General features: G+C 34.6%; 1 protein-coding gene across 1 annotated transcript; it reads right to left on the bottom strand.

The window, feature by feature from the left end:
- Nucleotides 1-2,515: 2,515 nt before the first annotated feature.
- LOC114539650 lies at nucleotides 2,516-3,535 on the bottom strand. The gene is made up of 3 exons (XM_028560264.1): nucleotides 3,390-3,535; nucleotides 2,884-3,150; nucleotides 2,516-2,675 (listed from the first exon to the last, which is right to left on the bottom strand). Exons 1-3 carry the CDS (start codon nucleotides 3,533-3,535, stop codon nucleotides 2,516-2,518), a joined length of 573 nt encoding a protein of 190 aa, XP_028416065.1.
- Nucleotides 3,536-18,640: the final 15,105 nt, after the last annotated feature.

Genomic DNA, 18,640 nt, shown 5'->3' with positions numbered 1-18,640 from the left:
CAATATCAGTGGAAAGGAACCACCCCCCCAGTAACATAATTTTGTTAATGAAAAACCAAACTTGGCCTAGGTATACCAGATAAGTCTTATCTATCTCTAGGAACACAAAAATTTGCCAAATTCTGCAAAATATCCTGAAAAACGGAAATTTTACATTTGGGACATTTTTTTCATACACCCTGTATATCTGTACTGGAAAAAATACCAGGCTAAAATATTGGAAAAGGCTAAACTATTGGATAAGCTAAGGCAGTAAAAGAAGGCTTGGTGTTGGCAGGAGATGGCCGTCACGACAGCATGGGGCACTCTGCCAAATATTGTGCCTATACAATGTTTTGCAGTTCAATGGGAAAAATAATTCATTTTGACCTTATTCAGGTACAGTAAAGTAGGATAATTGGGTTGCTTTATATGAATTTGGTACAATATAATCACTGTAATCTGTGTTACCATTGTATGTAGTTATATATAAGTAGTATATTTCTAATATAGAGAAAATCAGGCAGGAAGCAGTCCAGCCATGGAGTTCATTGGCTTAAGTCCTGTATGGATTACCTGTTGAAACAAGGATTGAACATAAAAACATTCATCTCGGACAGACATGCCTCAATTGCAAATTACATGTGAGCTACACTGAAAAGCATCACACACTATTTTGACATATGGCACTTAAAGAAAAGTAAGTTGAATACCAAAAAGTAGTCAATAAATGATGTAACATATATTATATTTTCGGCAGTTAAAGAACTGATTGCGCTGTTGTTATATCAAGATGCTGCAACCTGATTAAATTGGATTGTAATACATAAAGCCCAACAAATTATGTAAAACATTTAAATTCAATTCGGTTTCCTGTTTAATTTAGAAATTTGAAAGGCTCTTTCGAAAATTGCAAAAAAGAAAAACTGTGAAGCCTTAGAAGAATGGATTAAACCCTGTGAGAACCGTCTGCAGTGGAGTGCGACAACAACATTTGATGGTGATGGTATGGTGATAGCGGCCAAATTTAAGTCCTTTTCACACCACATTACCAACCAACATACAGGTCACGATGATCCACTTTTCAATAAATATGCTCATGGCAATGACATTCCAGCAAGAAAGTGGCTTAAAACTGGTTTGTATTAAATACCATATTTATATTACTATCCTAAAATTGGATTGTACTCTGGCACTTATTTGCTTTATTTCTTATCCTTCAGATTCAACACTCCATGAGAAAGTCTCTGCTGCATTTAATAATGCAAGACTGGTGAAAGGAATTAAGCAGGCCTCTCCATTAGACCAGACAAGTTGCCTAGAAGGGTTTCATAGTGTTTTGAATCAGTGTTCCTCAAAGATGATAGCATACTGGTATCGAGGACAGTACTGCAGGTTAGTAGTAACTTGTTGCATGAAAAATTTTTGCACACCTCTATTGAAACTGCTCCAATTGTTTTTTAGACATATACTGGCTGTGGTTTATTTTAATTTTAACCTGCACAGAGATTAAAAACAAGAAAAAGTGACAAGAGTGAAAGGTTGAAATTCACTTACCCTAAATTTAAAAATGGTGAAGCAACAGTTAGAATGATAAAGTTGCACCAGATTTCTGTAAGTTTACCTTACCATATTATAAAGTTTACTTAATATACTGCTGTTCTACATACAGTACAGAAGATAAAATTTTATCTTACAGCATATATCCAGGAGATTTATGGAACATTTTGCTTTTTATCTTACAGCATATATCCAGGAGATTTATGAAGCATTTTGCATTGCTTCACAAAAAGAAATTAAAGATGCGATGCTGAAGCTCAAAGACATTTGTCCAAAGCCAATGGACACAATGCTTCAAAAGCAAACAAATGCAGAGGCTCTAAAAAAATGGTGAGAAAGAAGTAAAATGGTAATCAAAGACATCCCACCCACTACTCCAAGTACATATGTTTATTGCTTCAAAATATGACTTCTCAGTTCCTTACTATTTAGATATATTACTGTTTCTAAAAGCTGGTAAATTCTTACAGTATCACAGGTTTTGGCACAGAAGAAACAGAAGGAAGCAGCTAAGAAGAAAGAAGTTGTAAAGCGCTGCAGAATGTGCAAACAGCCAATGAAAGGGCACAAAAATGTAAAGGACTGCCCTAAAAACCAATAACCATGTGAACACTTCAAATAACATGTAATGTCGAAGCAATGTAAATATAATATTGAAATAAAAAGCACAGTTAAACCCTAAAGCCCAGATCAAAACAAGATGCAAGTCATGGCACGTTTTGACTTTTGAGACATGGAAAAGAGGAAATAAGTGTTCACAACACATGAATTGAGTATATAAATTCAAATATTTGTGTGTTAGCCACTTTCCACATAACACATAATCTATTTTACCCTATGTTAGTTTCCTTCACTAACTTTCATCTCGGTTGATCCAGGCTTGATACAAATAAAAATATTCTATGTGATTATCTTTTTACAAAAGGGGAGCTGTCCATGTCTGTACAAACTTTCAATACAATTATTTTATTCTGAGTCAGATTCGTCTGCATATCCCAGTATAGTTTTCCTTTTCATTAACTGGAAACACTTTTCTTATGGCCATGTATGCACAAGATGGTAGGGGTATCTGCTTTTTGCCAATTAGTCCATGCACCAACCTTGTAAACTCTCTATAGGATACACTGCGAAGAAATCTGAAAACAGGAAAACAGCATAAAATTATGCATACAAAAACTGTTAAAATGTCAATGTGAGAACCTTGTTGTGTGGCAAAAATTCACCTTTTCCACATACTATGTTATGCATACAGTATATTTTAATACACAGTATTTCATGTAGCTACTCTGGTGGTAATTTGCATCACTGTTGCCATTATGCAGTGGATGACAGCATTGAACCTACCTATTCTCTGTTCCTTCTTGACAATATCTTGCTCTAGATTTTGTCTTGTACCTGTCAGCAGCTAACTTTAAACTCCACTTTTGTAAGCAGACCTGACTAAACCCTGGGTGCTGCGTGATGCATTTCACATCTAGAATCCCTTCGGCTTTGAGTTCTTCCAAAACTTCCTTACTTTTTAATGCTTCCTCGCAACCTTCAAGCTCAGAACAACAAAAGCATTCATAGCTATTGCTAAGAAGGTTTATTCCGCAGTTACCACACTTGCACCTAAAAATAACCCAAAACAAGGTATGTGAACATGTGTATGATACATATACTAAAGTTTATAATAGCAAAATATTTGCTATTAATACACTAATACTAAGAATTGCTTACTACTCACTTAATTTTTGTCATGCTATTTAGTCTTCTCAAGAGCTTCTCTTCTATCTTTAACCGCTCTTGCTCTTATCGGTTGTAGTTTTCCAGCCAGGCTTTGTCTGCTAAAGGTTCTTTGGCATAAGCGCCAGCAATACAAATCCTCAGAATCGTCATGATGAATATTGCCATCGTTATTTATTCCCACATCTTTGATAATAACATACCCCAGAGTAAAATTTATATCCGAGTCATCAAACTGATAACTATCAGAAGTGGATTCACTGCTGGACATGATTACCGAACAATATGCAAACTAAAAAGTCGCAACACGTTTGACTGTAAACAACGAAAGCTCAAATGAAGAATGAAGATCAAAGCAAAATACCGACTACCTTGTGTGACGTTAAAACAAACGCTAGACCCAGACTCCCAATTTCCACGTCCTTGAGCCATAAAAAGCTTAATTCATGACGCCATAAAAGCTAGACATTTTATCTAAATTCAATTTTCAAAAAAACTGTGTTAGAGGCACTTTAATTATTGAAGTTTAATAATAAATGATTTTTCTAACAAGGAAAACAACAGTCTAGAATTTATATGCCTGTAAACTCTCTCAAATATATACTGATCAAAACAAGTTTAATTAGTAGCCGTATATTACAAGACGGATTTCCATCTGAGACGGAGAACTCGACGCAGACGGGTAACTCGTCTTGATATAAATTCGGTAAACCATAGGTTCTTCGTCTTAATTTCTCCGTCAAACTTTTCCATTCAAACAACGGAGAAGTTGGACGAATTTCTTGTCAGAGATGGAAAACTCATCCTAAATTTATATCAGAGGAATAAATCAGACAAATTTTAGCTCAAAAATAAAAAAGACTGGTAACTAAGATTCGCTGTGTATATTGGGATACAAAATGTCATCCAAGAGGCAGAAGAGGGTACAAATATGAAAGAAAAATGTAAGAAAGTTAAATGGTTTGCCAGAAAACAAGAAAAACAAAGTCTGGTCAGATGAGAAGATGAATGTATTTGCTTGTGTGTTGGTTAACACCGATACACAGGAACATTCCTGGTTAAATCAGCTTGAAAATTACGCGTTAAAAAGCACGCAAATGAGCAACTGTTCATAAATATTCAAGAGGAATTTGAAAATAGTTTCGAAGAAGATTCTGTTGAGGATAAATTTACAATTGAACAGTTGCGTACAAAACACAAATGGTTCAAAAAAGAGTGGCATCGAATTGACAATAAAACTAAAAGTGGTAGTGGGCTTGGAGGGAAGGACACAAATACACCAAGTTGGTATGATGTTTTAAATCCACATTTCTGTCAAGCAGTGGATGACATGACATCTGTTTTGACAAGAGCAAGTGATTTGAATAATTGTAGTGATGAAGACCGACAAGAAAGTTATAATGACAGTTTAGATAGCAGTTTTGAATCAAATACCCGTCAGCATATCAGTACATCTGGTGAAATGTCGGACGATTCCACTAATAAGAATTAGCATTGCTTCAAGCAGTGCCAGAGCATCATCCAATGTTGATACTATGGAAGAATCTGAAGGCTCAAGCAACACCATTGCAAGAGGCAAGTAGCTGACTAAAAGAAGTCCAAATAAGACAAACATTAAATTTCATTCACGAAGAAATTCTAAACCCAAATCTCAGAGTGAGGCAATGATTCAAGTGGCTAAGAGTATTGAGAACAGCAGTGTTCAACAAGAAAAAAATAAAGAGGTCCGGCTTCAAGCACTCCTGGAAGCTGATTGAAAACGTTATGAGAGCTCATCCATCTGTTCGAACATCTCGGTTTGTGCATCGTTTGCCTCGACAAAGTGGGACTGTTATGTAAGTTTATCTTTTACGATTGTTATTTAGTTAGTTTGTAGTTTCTCTTTTAGCTTGTTAGTCTTTGTAATTGCATGATAAGATTGAGCTGTTTTAGAACATGTTTTGGTGCATGTGATACGTATTCATACATAATCTGTATAGCTTATTATTCCTTTAGTTTAAGATACAGTTTAGTAGTTTTAGCTGGTATAGTAATTAGGAATTCATGATATATATTCGTTATTTCAGTTTACGACAACTATAATCGACAACTTTAATGATTCTTGAGGTGTAAAGTTGTTACTTGGTCAAGACTAATAAATTGTTGCCTGTAAAATATATCCCTGAATTTGTTTCTTCGAACTCTAAAACACGTTGTGACGTAGGCAAATCTTTGTTGTTTCGAAAAGCTTGCGCTACGGCCGTTACATACTTCATATTTTTTCATAGCATTATAAACTCCCAAATTAACAAGGTTAAAACAATAGCTTTGTTTAAACTTCATATTTCTTGGTTATTAAAATAATTTTGTTCAGTCTTTGTTTTCTGTGTGTCTTTGTGAAAACAGTAATGTGAAACATAGACTTGACTTGTGATTTCTCAGTGCAATGGAAGTAATAGTGTAATGTGTAATAGTTATTAACTCATTATCTGACAGTACTCTACCACAGATGAGTAAAATTGTGTAGCATTAGATACAGTAAAATACTGGAGTAGGTCACATCTGGGTGCATTGCAAGCTAATAGGTTAACAAGAGACCCTGACAGATAGTTTTGTTAACTCATTAACTGGCAGTACTCTTTCACTGATGAGTAAAATCATCTCACATAAAAAATACTAAAGTAGGGCACACCTGGGTGCATTGCAAGCTAATGGGTTAAACTTCTGTTTCTATTCCTTAATAATTCTTTACAGAATTACATAGCCATGGGAAGAAGGCTTGAAAGTGACAGGGAAATGGCCTTAAATAGATTTAACAAATCGTTCATTAGTTTTAACCATATTAAGAGAATGCCTCTGAATGTTACTTGATGTTGATTAACAACCTTTTGCAAATGCATCAATTTCAAAGTACATAGAGACTACGTTAATACTTCTGTAGCTTTCTTAAGATCGCAAGGACCATAACCACTTGGTGACTCGAATTTTCTTCAATAATTTCTTGTCCATTGTTGTCTTGGTCGGCTTTCGGATTAAATTAAGCTTTTTCACCTTTAGTTGCCATCTTGGTAGACATGGATCGTGATACTTGATGCACAAGTTGTGCAATGCGATGCAAGCCATGATAACAGATGCAGCATTACGCTTGCGACACTCCATCTTTTTTTATGTTATACGCCACCGTCCTTTTAACATTTCATAAGCGTGCTCAGATACAACTTGTGCGGACCTTAGTTTGGTATTGAAGTACTTCTGTTTTTGATCTTTTGTAGTATCCGGGTACGCCTTGCAAATGGGATTGCAAGGTGTACTCGGATACTACAAAAGCTTGCCACCATTGCAAATGGGATTTCCCCATACCCTGGTAGTTTAAGAACTTTATTTGGAAGCAAATTTCCATCTTCGATTTAATTGAATGAAAATTGGAGTGGACTTGAGAAGGTCGTGACGTACATGACGTCATAAAATTTTCAATAACCCTAACCCTAAGGTAAAGCCAGAGATACTATTACATAAGTATATGATCACTCCTATACTGGGTATGAGGGTACACTTTTTACACTTTGTGTACATTTATAAATGTATAAATATATCATCATTCATCGCCATTTTTATTTTATAATTTTTATGAACCAGCTCTAGAAAGACTTCATGTAAGACTTCTGTTATTATACTTCTGTTATTATACTAATTATTGTAAAATTTATGACGTCATGTACGTTAGTTCGATATGATCTAACGCCGACCACTTGAGAAGGGTAGAATCATGCATTGATCCAGGTGCACCCACTCCGGCCCAAAGGAACCTTTTGTTTGCCCCAACCAGTCCCATGCTTGTGATTGAATACCTTTTTTTGAAGCAATAGAGGTTCTTCAAATTACTAGCGATGTATATGTGAAAGCCATCCCAGGCCCCAACACATGGAAATCCATAATCTTTAAGGAAGGCTTTTAATTCAGATTCCCATTCCTGTTCTGTTGAAGGTAAACGTACGTTTTCATCATAGAAAACAAAGATTATTAGGCGAATTACCTCATTGAAAATCTAGCAAGCGGTACAAGGTGCAATTCCAAAAAGATGGCCGACTGTAATGAAAGCACACCCATGCGCCAATCAATAAAGAGTTAGTCCTAGCTGACGTTCTGGTGAAACAAGTACCTTAAATTTAGTTGTTTTCTTTACAAGTAGTTCTCTCATGGCCGTCAGACGAGTTTTCTGTCTCAGACAAAAATCCGTCTTCTAATATAAATTCGGCTAATGTCTGCCTTACAGCTAGCTCATTTAGATTCCCTTCTGGTTCCCAAGTATTATATAATGAACTATAGCTCTTCCATTTACCAAGATATTTAGCTTGAAGTTGAAAATTTGTGTAGTGATTATAATAGTAAATACTCTGTATACTATACAAATATATCATTACAATATTATATTCCAATTTCTAAACTGATAATTAAATGTTAAAGCAACTAACTTTATGTTTACGGATTCTTCTTGACACTACCCTCTTAACTTTGAAATATCTTCCTCGTTTTGTCTTGCCCTCAGTATAAAAATCAGCTGTGCTCAACTCATTCAACTCCTTGTAGAAACAAACCGCCATGTTTATTTATGCCAATCCAAAAATTTACGCAATTTTGAGCCTGCACATTAAACCGCATACTGTATTGGATTTCTAGCCATGACGTCCGTTTCCCTTGAAGACCAATGCAAAAAGACCAAGCACATGCACCCTCGTAACAGTTGCCGTTGGGGTGTAGCGCATGAGTATAATTTGATGATGTCATATGCTGGTGATCAATCGGTGTGATAAAATCCTATTAAAAAACACCCACTTTGACTGCATTATGTCTTCAGTGTTTTTTCTGTGTTGAGTTAGAATTGCTATTGTGTATCAATATCAAATTTGTAAATAATTTCACTGTATGTATTTAGTTTATTAAGAGTAAAAAACTGTTTATTATTATAACAAGATATTGGTATACATTTTAAGTATTATATAGTGAATGGAACTCTTGGTACAAAAGTGTAATGTTATTGTGATCAATGAAAATCATTCATTACTTGAAAGTTGTCAATGACATTGTGAGTATTACACTGTAATAATATTGCAGAGACAATGTCCTTTCAGTATCTTCTGTCTTTATAAGATATAAGTCTGCATTTGCCATGTCCTTGCATGTAAACATTTCAGTGGTATCTGAACAATAACAATGTTTGGATCTTTGTCCTCATGTATAGATGTTTCATATAGCTTTGATAGAGCAGTTACTGCAGATTCTGTGCTATCAGTGCCCATGTATACTCTCCAGTAAATTTTTCGAAACAATTGGTTGTACAAAACATTGTAAAGAACATTACACTGAGGGATCCACATGACATGACACTTCATAAATCAAACTGCATCCAATTGTAAGTACCATTTTGTTGAACTATATAATTCTGTGTAACCCAGCTCATAACACCAGTGGATGCTGTTTTAGCAAATGCAGATGAATGACGAGCATTAATATGAGCAACTTGATGCTCAAGTTTTGTTACCTGCTCATGGTTGTAATTACCAACTTGTTCATTACTTTCCAGTCTGCAATTGTTGACTCACCTTTGCGTAGTTGTAACAACAAGTGTCTAAATTGTGTCTGCTCAGATGTAATACCTTGTACTCGTTGATTTACAGTAAGTTTAACAACTTTGTCAAACATATGATATGCTTGATAGCCCTGTTCACAAACAGCATTTGTTGGTTTAGCATGGTAAAGAGGCTTCTCCCCTACTGGTGGTAACTGTCCTGAATCACCAGTTAATATCAGTGATTTTTCTCCAAATACTTATCATTACAACCAGTCACTTTTGCAACGCTTGTCAGTCCAACCAAAAGTAACTTGGCCTAGCATGGAGCGTTCATCAATGATGATGTAGTGATTGTAATTGAGACTGTCTTGTAATCTACACAGACTTTGTCCTGTTAGGTCTTTATTACCTCTTATTCCAACAGGTAATTTTAGGAGGGAATGCACTGTTACACCTCTAATGTTACATGCTGCTTTACCTGTTTTAGCAATGACTGCACATTTATTCTGTAAAAGGTCCTAAGAGCAGTGATAAGGTAATTCTAACCAGTACCTGCAACACCATTTATAATTAGACACAATGGGTCCTTTTTTGATAATGCATCATGAAAATGAGACTTCACTATATCATAAGCAAGTTTTTGCATTTCAAAACTGTCTACACAAACAATGTCATATTGTTCATTAACAGTATATTCCTCTTTGTTTGTTTTAATCCATGTTGGTATTTCAAGGATTTGTTGTTCTGAATTATTGGCTCTGTCAAAATGCCAGCCATGTTTTGATTCTGATGTTTGGTCATAGTTTTCAAATGGAGTGTGAAGGTCTGATAATATCATCCACTCCTCTCTAGTTCTCTGCTGTTCGATTGTCCATATGGTGTTCACAAGAAATCTTGCCATGAATTGATTAAGATCTCATCTGATTCTTCTTGACCACCCCAAGCATCACTTTGGGTTGTTCCCCATGGTTTACACCTTAAAAGTTGATAGTTACAATAAAGACCAAAATTTGGACCTTTAGGATTAGGAGAATATGTTAGGAATATTCTTGGAATAACATTCTCTGGCAATTCTGTCTGCTTATTGTTAACAACCTTATATGTTGTTGCAAATTCCACAAAGTTCATATTCATTATATCTTGTGAACTTTCATATTGTTGGCGATTAGCATACACATAAAAAAGGGAGTAATCAGTGCATGATTCACCTTCGTCTGCTGTATTATGCACTCTATGTGATCCATTTAGACCCACTGGCACCACTTTAAATGATGAGCTATTTGGTTTCAAAGACAACAAATGATGTATTGTCTTAGGTGATGTATTGATGTATCGTATAGGCCTTCTGCCACTGTTAATTAGTTACCCAGAAACGCTGAGAAACGCTGATCGGTAATTTTTGTGACGGTTCCGGCGGAGAAGGCCTAGTACATTTTGTAAACTCAGTTTTAGTCTCACGCACGCTTTTCTTTTAAGATGACTAAATATGCTGGAAACGAGTCGATTAGCATGCCCACACATCCAGTGCAAAAATGCGAAACAGATTTATAAAAATCTTAAATGGCACTTTGTTTCTGAACATGGTGAAAAGGAAGACCTTGATTTGGATGCCGCTAGAAGTTGGACTTTACATTTGCAAGAAGAAATTATGATTGAAAAGATCCATCTTGCCAGGAAACAAAGTAAGTCAAGACATTTTATTAAATATATCACAGCTTAGTAGGGTCATAGACAAGGAATCAAAGTAATTTCTTTGATTGTCTATGGTAAAATTAACTATATTGGTCTGATTTCTAAATTTTTTAATCACCAACATTTTATTTCATTAACAATCATTGGTTGTTTCAAAATTGGCCTTAATTTTTTAACTAGTACTGTATTTAACTACTGTATTGTGTATACATATTTTACTTTGTGTTTCAATTGTATATAAAGTTAAATATTCTGGGATTTGAAGTGTCTGCCCAGCTTATAGTGTAGGGAATCATTTCATATTAATTTCATTTTATATATAATATATAATATATATATATATATAATATATATATATAATATATATAATATATATATATATATATAATTATAATATATATATATACATCTAATATATATAATATACATCTAATATATATATATATATATATATATATATTAATATATATATATATTAGATGCCATCTCGGTCATGGTATTAATTTCATTTCTTCATGGTGCATATGATCTGGTGAAACAGGCCTGGTTTGCTGATGATTCGACCGCAGCTGGCAAACTATGTGCTTTATTGGCTTTCTTTGAAATGTTAAAGTGCATATGACATGAATACCATTTTTTCACCAAAAATTCACAAAAATCAGGCGATTCGAATGATATGTATCATTCGATGGTCGGATAAATACTTCTAAAAGATATGCCGATATGCTCAAAGTACCTGGTGGAAAGCGTTGGCATTTAAAGGATGGTGCTATCACTTTAAAGGCTGGACAGCCATTAAAGATAAAGCATAAACCACCTACAATGAGGACTGGTACAAGTACAAGAAAGAAATTTAAACTTCATTCTGCAACTGTTAATTCCAGTACTACTTCTAAAACTCATGGTTTTAGGTATCAACTTAAGTCTTTAGCGAGTTCATCGTTGGCTATTGTAAATTTGGTATATATATATATATAGGCAATGGCTGCAATAATCCAAGAGACTACACACCAGTTGAAAGACGCGCAACAAGAACTGCCCAATACAAAGCTGAAATTACAGGAGAAGATATTTGGGATTGCTGTTATTAGTAAGAGCAATGAGCTCTGTCAGCATCGTAAAATTGTTGCTAGGTGATTCTTAATCCTATGTTTTGAGACAAGGATGATGAGATAATGGCTGATAAAGATTTTACTATTGAGGATCTTTTGGATCATATGGGTGTTAAATTAAACATTCCCATATTTCTGGAGGACAAGGTCCAATTTTCTGCGGAACAAGTCATCATAGACATTTTTTTGAGTCATTACTTACAAACCTCTTTGCATGTTTTTCCCACCCCCCTTTTCCAGTGAAAGACATCATAAACTCTGGAAGCTGTCACTCTACATTTACGTTGCTCAAACCATAAAGCATTCTGAGATTGGGACTGTGTTGCCTGTTCTAGAACAACTGCCTGTTCATTTGTAATTTTGATTTTATTCAGCGCTGCAATTTGAGTAGAATCCAAAGTTGATGTATCATTGTGGTAATACTGAGAAATGTTTTGGTGTGGAAACTTAGGGTAAGAGATATCAGTAGCTGAATTGAAACAAGGTTTTTTGTCAATATTTTTATATAATTTAAAGTTATTGCAAAGTTTACTACACTGATAAGCGAGAGGAGGAAAGATGGGCACCCTTCCAAATTTTGTCTCACACCACGTGTCTGGGGAAACTTAGTTTTGCAATCCATTAACAATTGGAATATTTTTATTTTCTTCTGAGATCTCTTTTAAAATCTCTTTAAACTCAACAATAGCGTTGATATCAAAGTGTTGTTGTTCAGATCTTGCTTCATAAAGATTACACTTCACCCCACCTTGTGCCTTTTTTTTCTAATTTAGGTGTTTTAATTATTGTTTCCATTACAGTCTCCTTCATAACATCCATCATTCGGACTTTTGCAACTGTCCAATCACAGGGTCTCAATGTCCAAGGAAGCTCAGATGGAATTACATCCAATTTGTCACAAATTCAGCTGTCAGTTTCAGTAGGGCATAAACATGGTTGCAAAATCCACCTTGTCCAGCTTTGCATGTACAGCAGGCATACTTAACATGGGCATTTGACAGTGAGAAGGAGCAGCTTAATTGATGGTACTAGTTCTAAGTGTATGAAGCACTGCAAACAGCTTTGATGTAGAAAAAGTTACTGTCATGAGAACATAAAATACTATCCAAAAATTTTTCAAGTAGGAGGTTGTCAGCCCTTTTTTTAGTTTTGCCGGTTTTTCCCGAGCATTTGGAGTAATCTTTTGTTTCATGGATGGTCAATACAGGAAGCCCCAAAAGAGATTTTGACCATTTCAACATATTTGTACTTTTCCAGTAATGACAAATGTAAGTGAAAAAAAAAGATACTTTAGGTTGGCGAGAACATGGCTTTCAGTGCGGTCACGGACAGAGTCGCTCTTCAACTATTTGTATTCTTATGGCTTAAGAAACCTAGTTTTGAATCCTCAAGCTCAGTTTGTTACTTGTTTCATGGCGAGGAAGCTGTGGTTGGTGATATTCCTAGGAAAATCGAAAAGTTTCCTGATGTGGGTCATGTACCGCCCCCCCGCCGAAAAAGCTTTTCTTTGCATGCAAATTTTGAAAATCTGTTTGCAACTCACTAGCCTCAGCTTCAAGTTGTTCAAAAGAAGTTATTATCATGGGAGACTTGAATGGCAATTACCTGAAAAGAAATGATCACCCTGAGATTAAGAGGATTTTATCGCTTTATGGGTTTTACACAAACAATAAAGGAATCCATGCGAACCACTTTGAATACTGCAACACTAATTGACATCATTAGTACCAACAACCCGTCAGTTATTGCTGCTACTAAAGTTATTCTAATTTCCTTTGATCACTAATCATGATCTGATAGGCTGTGTGAAGAAACTCCATCACTCAAAATATGCAGCGCAAGTGATAAACTGTTGTAACATCAAAAGTTACAACAAGGAAATGATGTGTAACCAATTACTTATGCATGACTGGACACCTGTTTATGAATCTTCTGATGTTAATTATTCTTGGTCTTACATGAAAAACATTATCTTATCCTGTTATGATGAATTGGCACCTATCATACAGAAGCGCATCCGAGGAAAACCTTGCCTGTGGTTGACAGACAAAACCAAAAAGGCAATGAATGCTTGTGATATGTTATTATGTAGATCCAGGAAAACAAAGAAGGCATCTGACATACTTGCATATAAGAAAAAACGAGATGAAGTAAATTCCCTAGTAAATAAATCAAAGTTGGCGTGGTTTTTATCAATCTTACAAAAGCCTTTGACACTCTTAGTCATGCAACCCTGTTGAACAAACTAGAGAGCTACGCAATATTAAGTTTTGAACTAGAATGGTTTCGAGATTATATTTTCAACAGGTCACAACAAGTTTAGCATAACGATTGTCTGTCAGAAGTTGGAAAAGTCACATTTGGTGTCCCGCAAGGGTATATCCTTGGTTCACTCTTGTTTATCAACTTCTTTAAAGATTTTCCATCCTGTTTGAAACACTCAAAAGCTATTATTTACGCAGTTGATACAGTGATTTATGTTGCTGAGATGGACACCTTCATTATTGAAACCCAACTGTCAGCTGATATGGAACTCATTTCTAAATGGTGAACCAAAAACGAATTAATTCTGAATTTACATCCCGGTAAGACCGAATCAATGCTATTTGGTGCCTCGCGCTAAAGGAGAGAAAGCTGTGGCAAAACCTTTAAAAGAAAAACCAACCTATGGTATGAATTTCATCTTCCGGTTAAAAGGCCATATATTACAGCACACTTTTAAGCAGGGAAAAAATTCATAGATATTTATTATATACCATATTGATAAGTTCACAAACTTTAAATCTAATTCTATATAGTATGTACATTTGATATTAAGTCAAGTTATAAAACTCCGAAGGCAGTACCCTACATTGAAGAAGGCCAAAGAACATGCAAGCAATGTACTACCTCCAGAGCCACAATCACTTGTTCAACAGTACTTGGCAGGAAAGGAGAGACCCTAAAAAGAACAAGTCGTAGCTAGCAAGAAGTCACAATTCAGTAAGCCAGCTTTACCTACAAGTGTAAAAAGAAAGGCTGGTGTCAACCCTTATGCATGTAAAGGTAAATGCGCAACACGAAAATGTGACTGCAGGGCAGTGGGAACAATATGTGATAAGGAATGCAAGTGCCAAAGGCCAAATGTATCAATCAGAAGAGGATCCTTCATGCACAAATATATATGCTCAATGTACATACTTCAAGAATTAGAACCATAAAGTAAAATATTACCGTTTTGATTTTTTTGCGTATTTAAAGCGAGTGTATAGGCCGTCAGGCGACTCGAAGCGTTCTGTATCTTTGCATATACACAAGCTGGAAAGGGTCTTCGCTTTTTCTTCCCCAAGATCTGGAAACTCCACCGAGAACACCTCTGATACGCTACTAGTCGATAGAGTTTGTGTACTCTTTCTAGATCCTCATCATCAAGAGGCCAGTTTTCCTCAAGGTAACGACACACATCGACTTTTAGCACTCCTTCTGAAAGCATGTTTTCATTTAATTCTCGATGTGTTGTAACACACTGCTTGTCTTGTGTTTCTGTTTGATAAACGAATAATGTACAGAAATACATTTTATTTTTGAACGTTTATATTACTTTTAGTTTATATTAGAGGGTTGGTTAATTCAAGTGCTAAAGCAGAAAGATGGTGTTTAGAGAAAGATCATATGTGAGAAGTATGGACATTACAAAAAAGGGTACACACCTGATATTATCACATACTGTATTCTGGCTGTCCACAATCAATCACTGTGTTATTGTTACATCTCGTTCCGTACACACTTACACACCTCCGCATTCACACCCCCAATATTGTTTATTCTAATGCTATACTGCCGATTCTAACTGTGCAAATATGCAATAATACTAAAACCAGATTGGCTATTTGGAATTAGATTGTGGCGTGCATAAAATATGCAAGTGCATGTTGGTAACTCGAAGCATGTTCATTTCAGCTATAAATTTTCCCTGCTCTGTTTGAATTTTACACATGCAGTCAAGTAGAAAAAGTTAATTCAAGTGATCGCAGTTCAAAGGAAGAATGCAATATATTTGTCGTAAAAATGGTAGATCAAACTCTGGAATTCAATTTAAATTTCATTAAATTGATTATTTGAAATTGTTCGAAGTCCTATACTTTATGTTGTATCAACATTGTTTTCTGTGTCTGCAATCTCCAATCAAAAATCAAATTTATTTTGCGTGCTTTTATCCATATAGCTGTATATACAGGTTTTTGCAGCTAGGAAGGCAATAAATACAACACTAAAAAGGTTTTTAGAGTAGCACTTTATTAATAATTTTTGCCTTAATTTATTAAATATTTAATTGTATATCTTCTATATAATTTCTTTAAAGCTTCTGTATCATTTTTTTTAAAGCAGGAAGATGGTCGATAACAGGAAGGAAAATGATATTGATATTGGTACATGAATGATTGTTGTATTTGAACTTCGAGTTTAACTCAAAATCTTTTTCCTGAACTATGAGATTTCGTAGATAAATTGTCCTTTCACAATATGGTGTATTTTGTGCTGGCATTTAAATAAATTATCGAGACCGACATTAATTATCTAGCTCCCACTGTATGTTGCGTTTTCGTAGTAGGACAAGCAGATGAAGAAGAAATTGACAAGCAAATGCAGGGCATGGAAGGTACTTTTTTACATACTTTCATGACAATTTTGATATCATGATTTAATGATAATCTCCGGACCCCAAAGGCGAACTATCAGGAGAGTCTAAAAGTAAAAGCGGTAAAACACCACATTGCAATGAAGTAACATTTATCTTTCTATTTTCTAGTTGAGAAGAGGAAAAACAATGATTGAAAGTATTTGGGTTTTCTATACTTTGATATCTTATCTTTTTTTACTTTGTTACTTACCAAGGCAGAGTGGAGAAACCTACCGAGATTGAAAATAAACAAGAAGTAATGAACATGTAATAAATGTAAAAATTGTCTTTCTATTTTCTAGCTAAGAGCAGGCAAAAAGCAACGTTCCAAGGTATTATTTTCTATATATTTTGACATTTTACATTTTAATAGAACAATACTTTTTATATATGGGTGTCTTATGCCCGTTTTGAAATTTTCATTTGGCCTAATGTTAATGGGTTAAAGTCTTTCTTTAAGTTCATTTGCATTCGATTGGTCACATGAAAAGTTTGACGACTGAAACGGTTCTTAAGATGCATAAAACTGGCTAAGGTTGCGGTCACACTTGTTCTAAAATTGTGCTTGCTAGAAATTAATCCACTTGAATCAGTCAACGCGTCAGCCTCTAAGCACGCAAAATAGCAAGCTAAATGCTAATCCGCAAGCAGAAGCTAGTGACCGCAACCTAAAAAAAATAGTGATACTATCCTATTTACGAGCCTATTTAACAACCTTTTCCTTTAGGCAAGTGTCATAATTGTGGACATAGAGGTCACAAGGCTTGGCAATGCAAGAAAGGTATGTTTTTATTTTTTTTATATTTAGTATATACAACGATTATATTGAACAAGTGTCTTTTCTCCTTTATAAAAGGCAGAAGTACAGAATTCAGAGGTTTTGAAATTTGAAACTTTGCTTACCATGACTATGTTGTTTTTATTGTGGATATTTCCACAGTTCTAACCTAGCTAATAAATTTTCATTTCCAGGAAAATGTCATAATTGTGGCCTTACTGGCCATAAAGCAAGGGAATGTAAACAACATACATTTTCCTCTTTAGTTTATCTTGAATAAATATCCATTCACCTGAATGAAGCAATAACAAAATATTTGTACTTAGACTCTACAAAACAAAAAATATATTTATTGTTTATTTATTGCAGCCTATAAATGAGTTCAAACCAGTAAGTCTAAAATTCCATGATTTACTTATTATTAACAAGTTATATGGTGTCCTATTAGTTGGTAAATGCATCTTTGACAGCAATAAATGGTTCTTAAACAGCATGATGTATAAGTATTTTCAAGTACATTGATATTAAGGTCAGTTCCCACCTGGCACAACTGGACCAAGCTTTCTTCATCTATGTTAATATTAGTTACAAGTTAATATTATCTATGTTTGTTATGGGCTGTTGATCACAACCCCTAATGAATAAATCTCCTTCCTTTGTAGAGAGGAAATGTTTTAAATGTGGTAGACTGGGCCATATTGCACATCAGTGCAAAAAGCAAAAGGGAAGCCAGTCCTTAAGTACATTTTAAAGAATTGTACAAATTGTACAATGAACATAACTGGAGCCACTTTGCCCAACAAAGATTAATCTAGGTACCATCCGGCTATTCATAATTGTTCTTTATTGAGTTAAATGTTCTTTGTGAAATTCTTTAATTGTTCTGGGGCCAGTTGTTAAGCTAACTAAGTGCTAACCTGGGTTAAACTCTAATCCCTTGTTTTGTTTCAAGCGCTTCTGAACTACTGTTCGTCTCAGAAGATTTACAAAATATGGCTTCAGTTAGACCAGAAATATTTATGAAAAAAAAACTTTGTAAACAAAAAATTGAAATTGATGTAAAGATTTGCTTTAATTAACCCTTGGTTAAGCTAACCAGCTTTTGGACAAGCAGCCCCTGAATAATTACATATAAAATTAACATTTCACATGCCCATGTTAACCTTTGTTGGGCAAATTCGCATTTATTAGTTGTTTACTATTAAATAATATATTTCAATTCAACATTCATAACAATGTAATTTTAAATTAATTTAATCAGTGTTCAATAAAATATTGAAATTGTTCACTTTGTTACTCCTTACCTTTTAAACATGACGATGTCATTAAACATCACAGTTAAAGAGCATTTCTTATTATTGTTGCTCAGAGTACAAAAGCAGTTTGGTAATTATAGAAACCACATGTTTATAACCAGGGAAAACAAAATAAGACTTTTAGATTTTTTGCCTTTGTATTTCAAATTTATGAAACAAATGACATTTATAAGAAAAAGTTATAGCTAATACGACTTAGCAAGCAAATTAAAACCAAATGGTAGTCGAAAAGCCAACAACGTTTTAGACGAAAATCACAAAATATTAAAT

Source organism: Dendronephthya gigantea, unplaced genomic scaffold (genome assembly GCF_004324835.1).
Source record: "Dendronephthya gigantea isolate DGI-Jeju-01 unplaced genomic scaffold, DenGig_1.0 000211F, whole genome shotgun sequence".
Lineage (NCBI taxonomy): Eukaryota > Metazoa > Cnidaria > Anthozoa > Malacalcyonacea > Nephtheidae > Dendronephthya > Dendronephthya gigantea.
The sequence above is the reverse complement of the archived record's forward strand: the minus strand, read 5'-3'. Positions and strand labels throughout refer to the sequence as shown.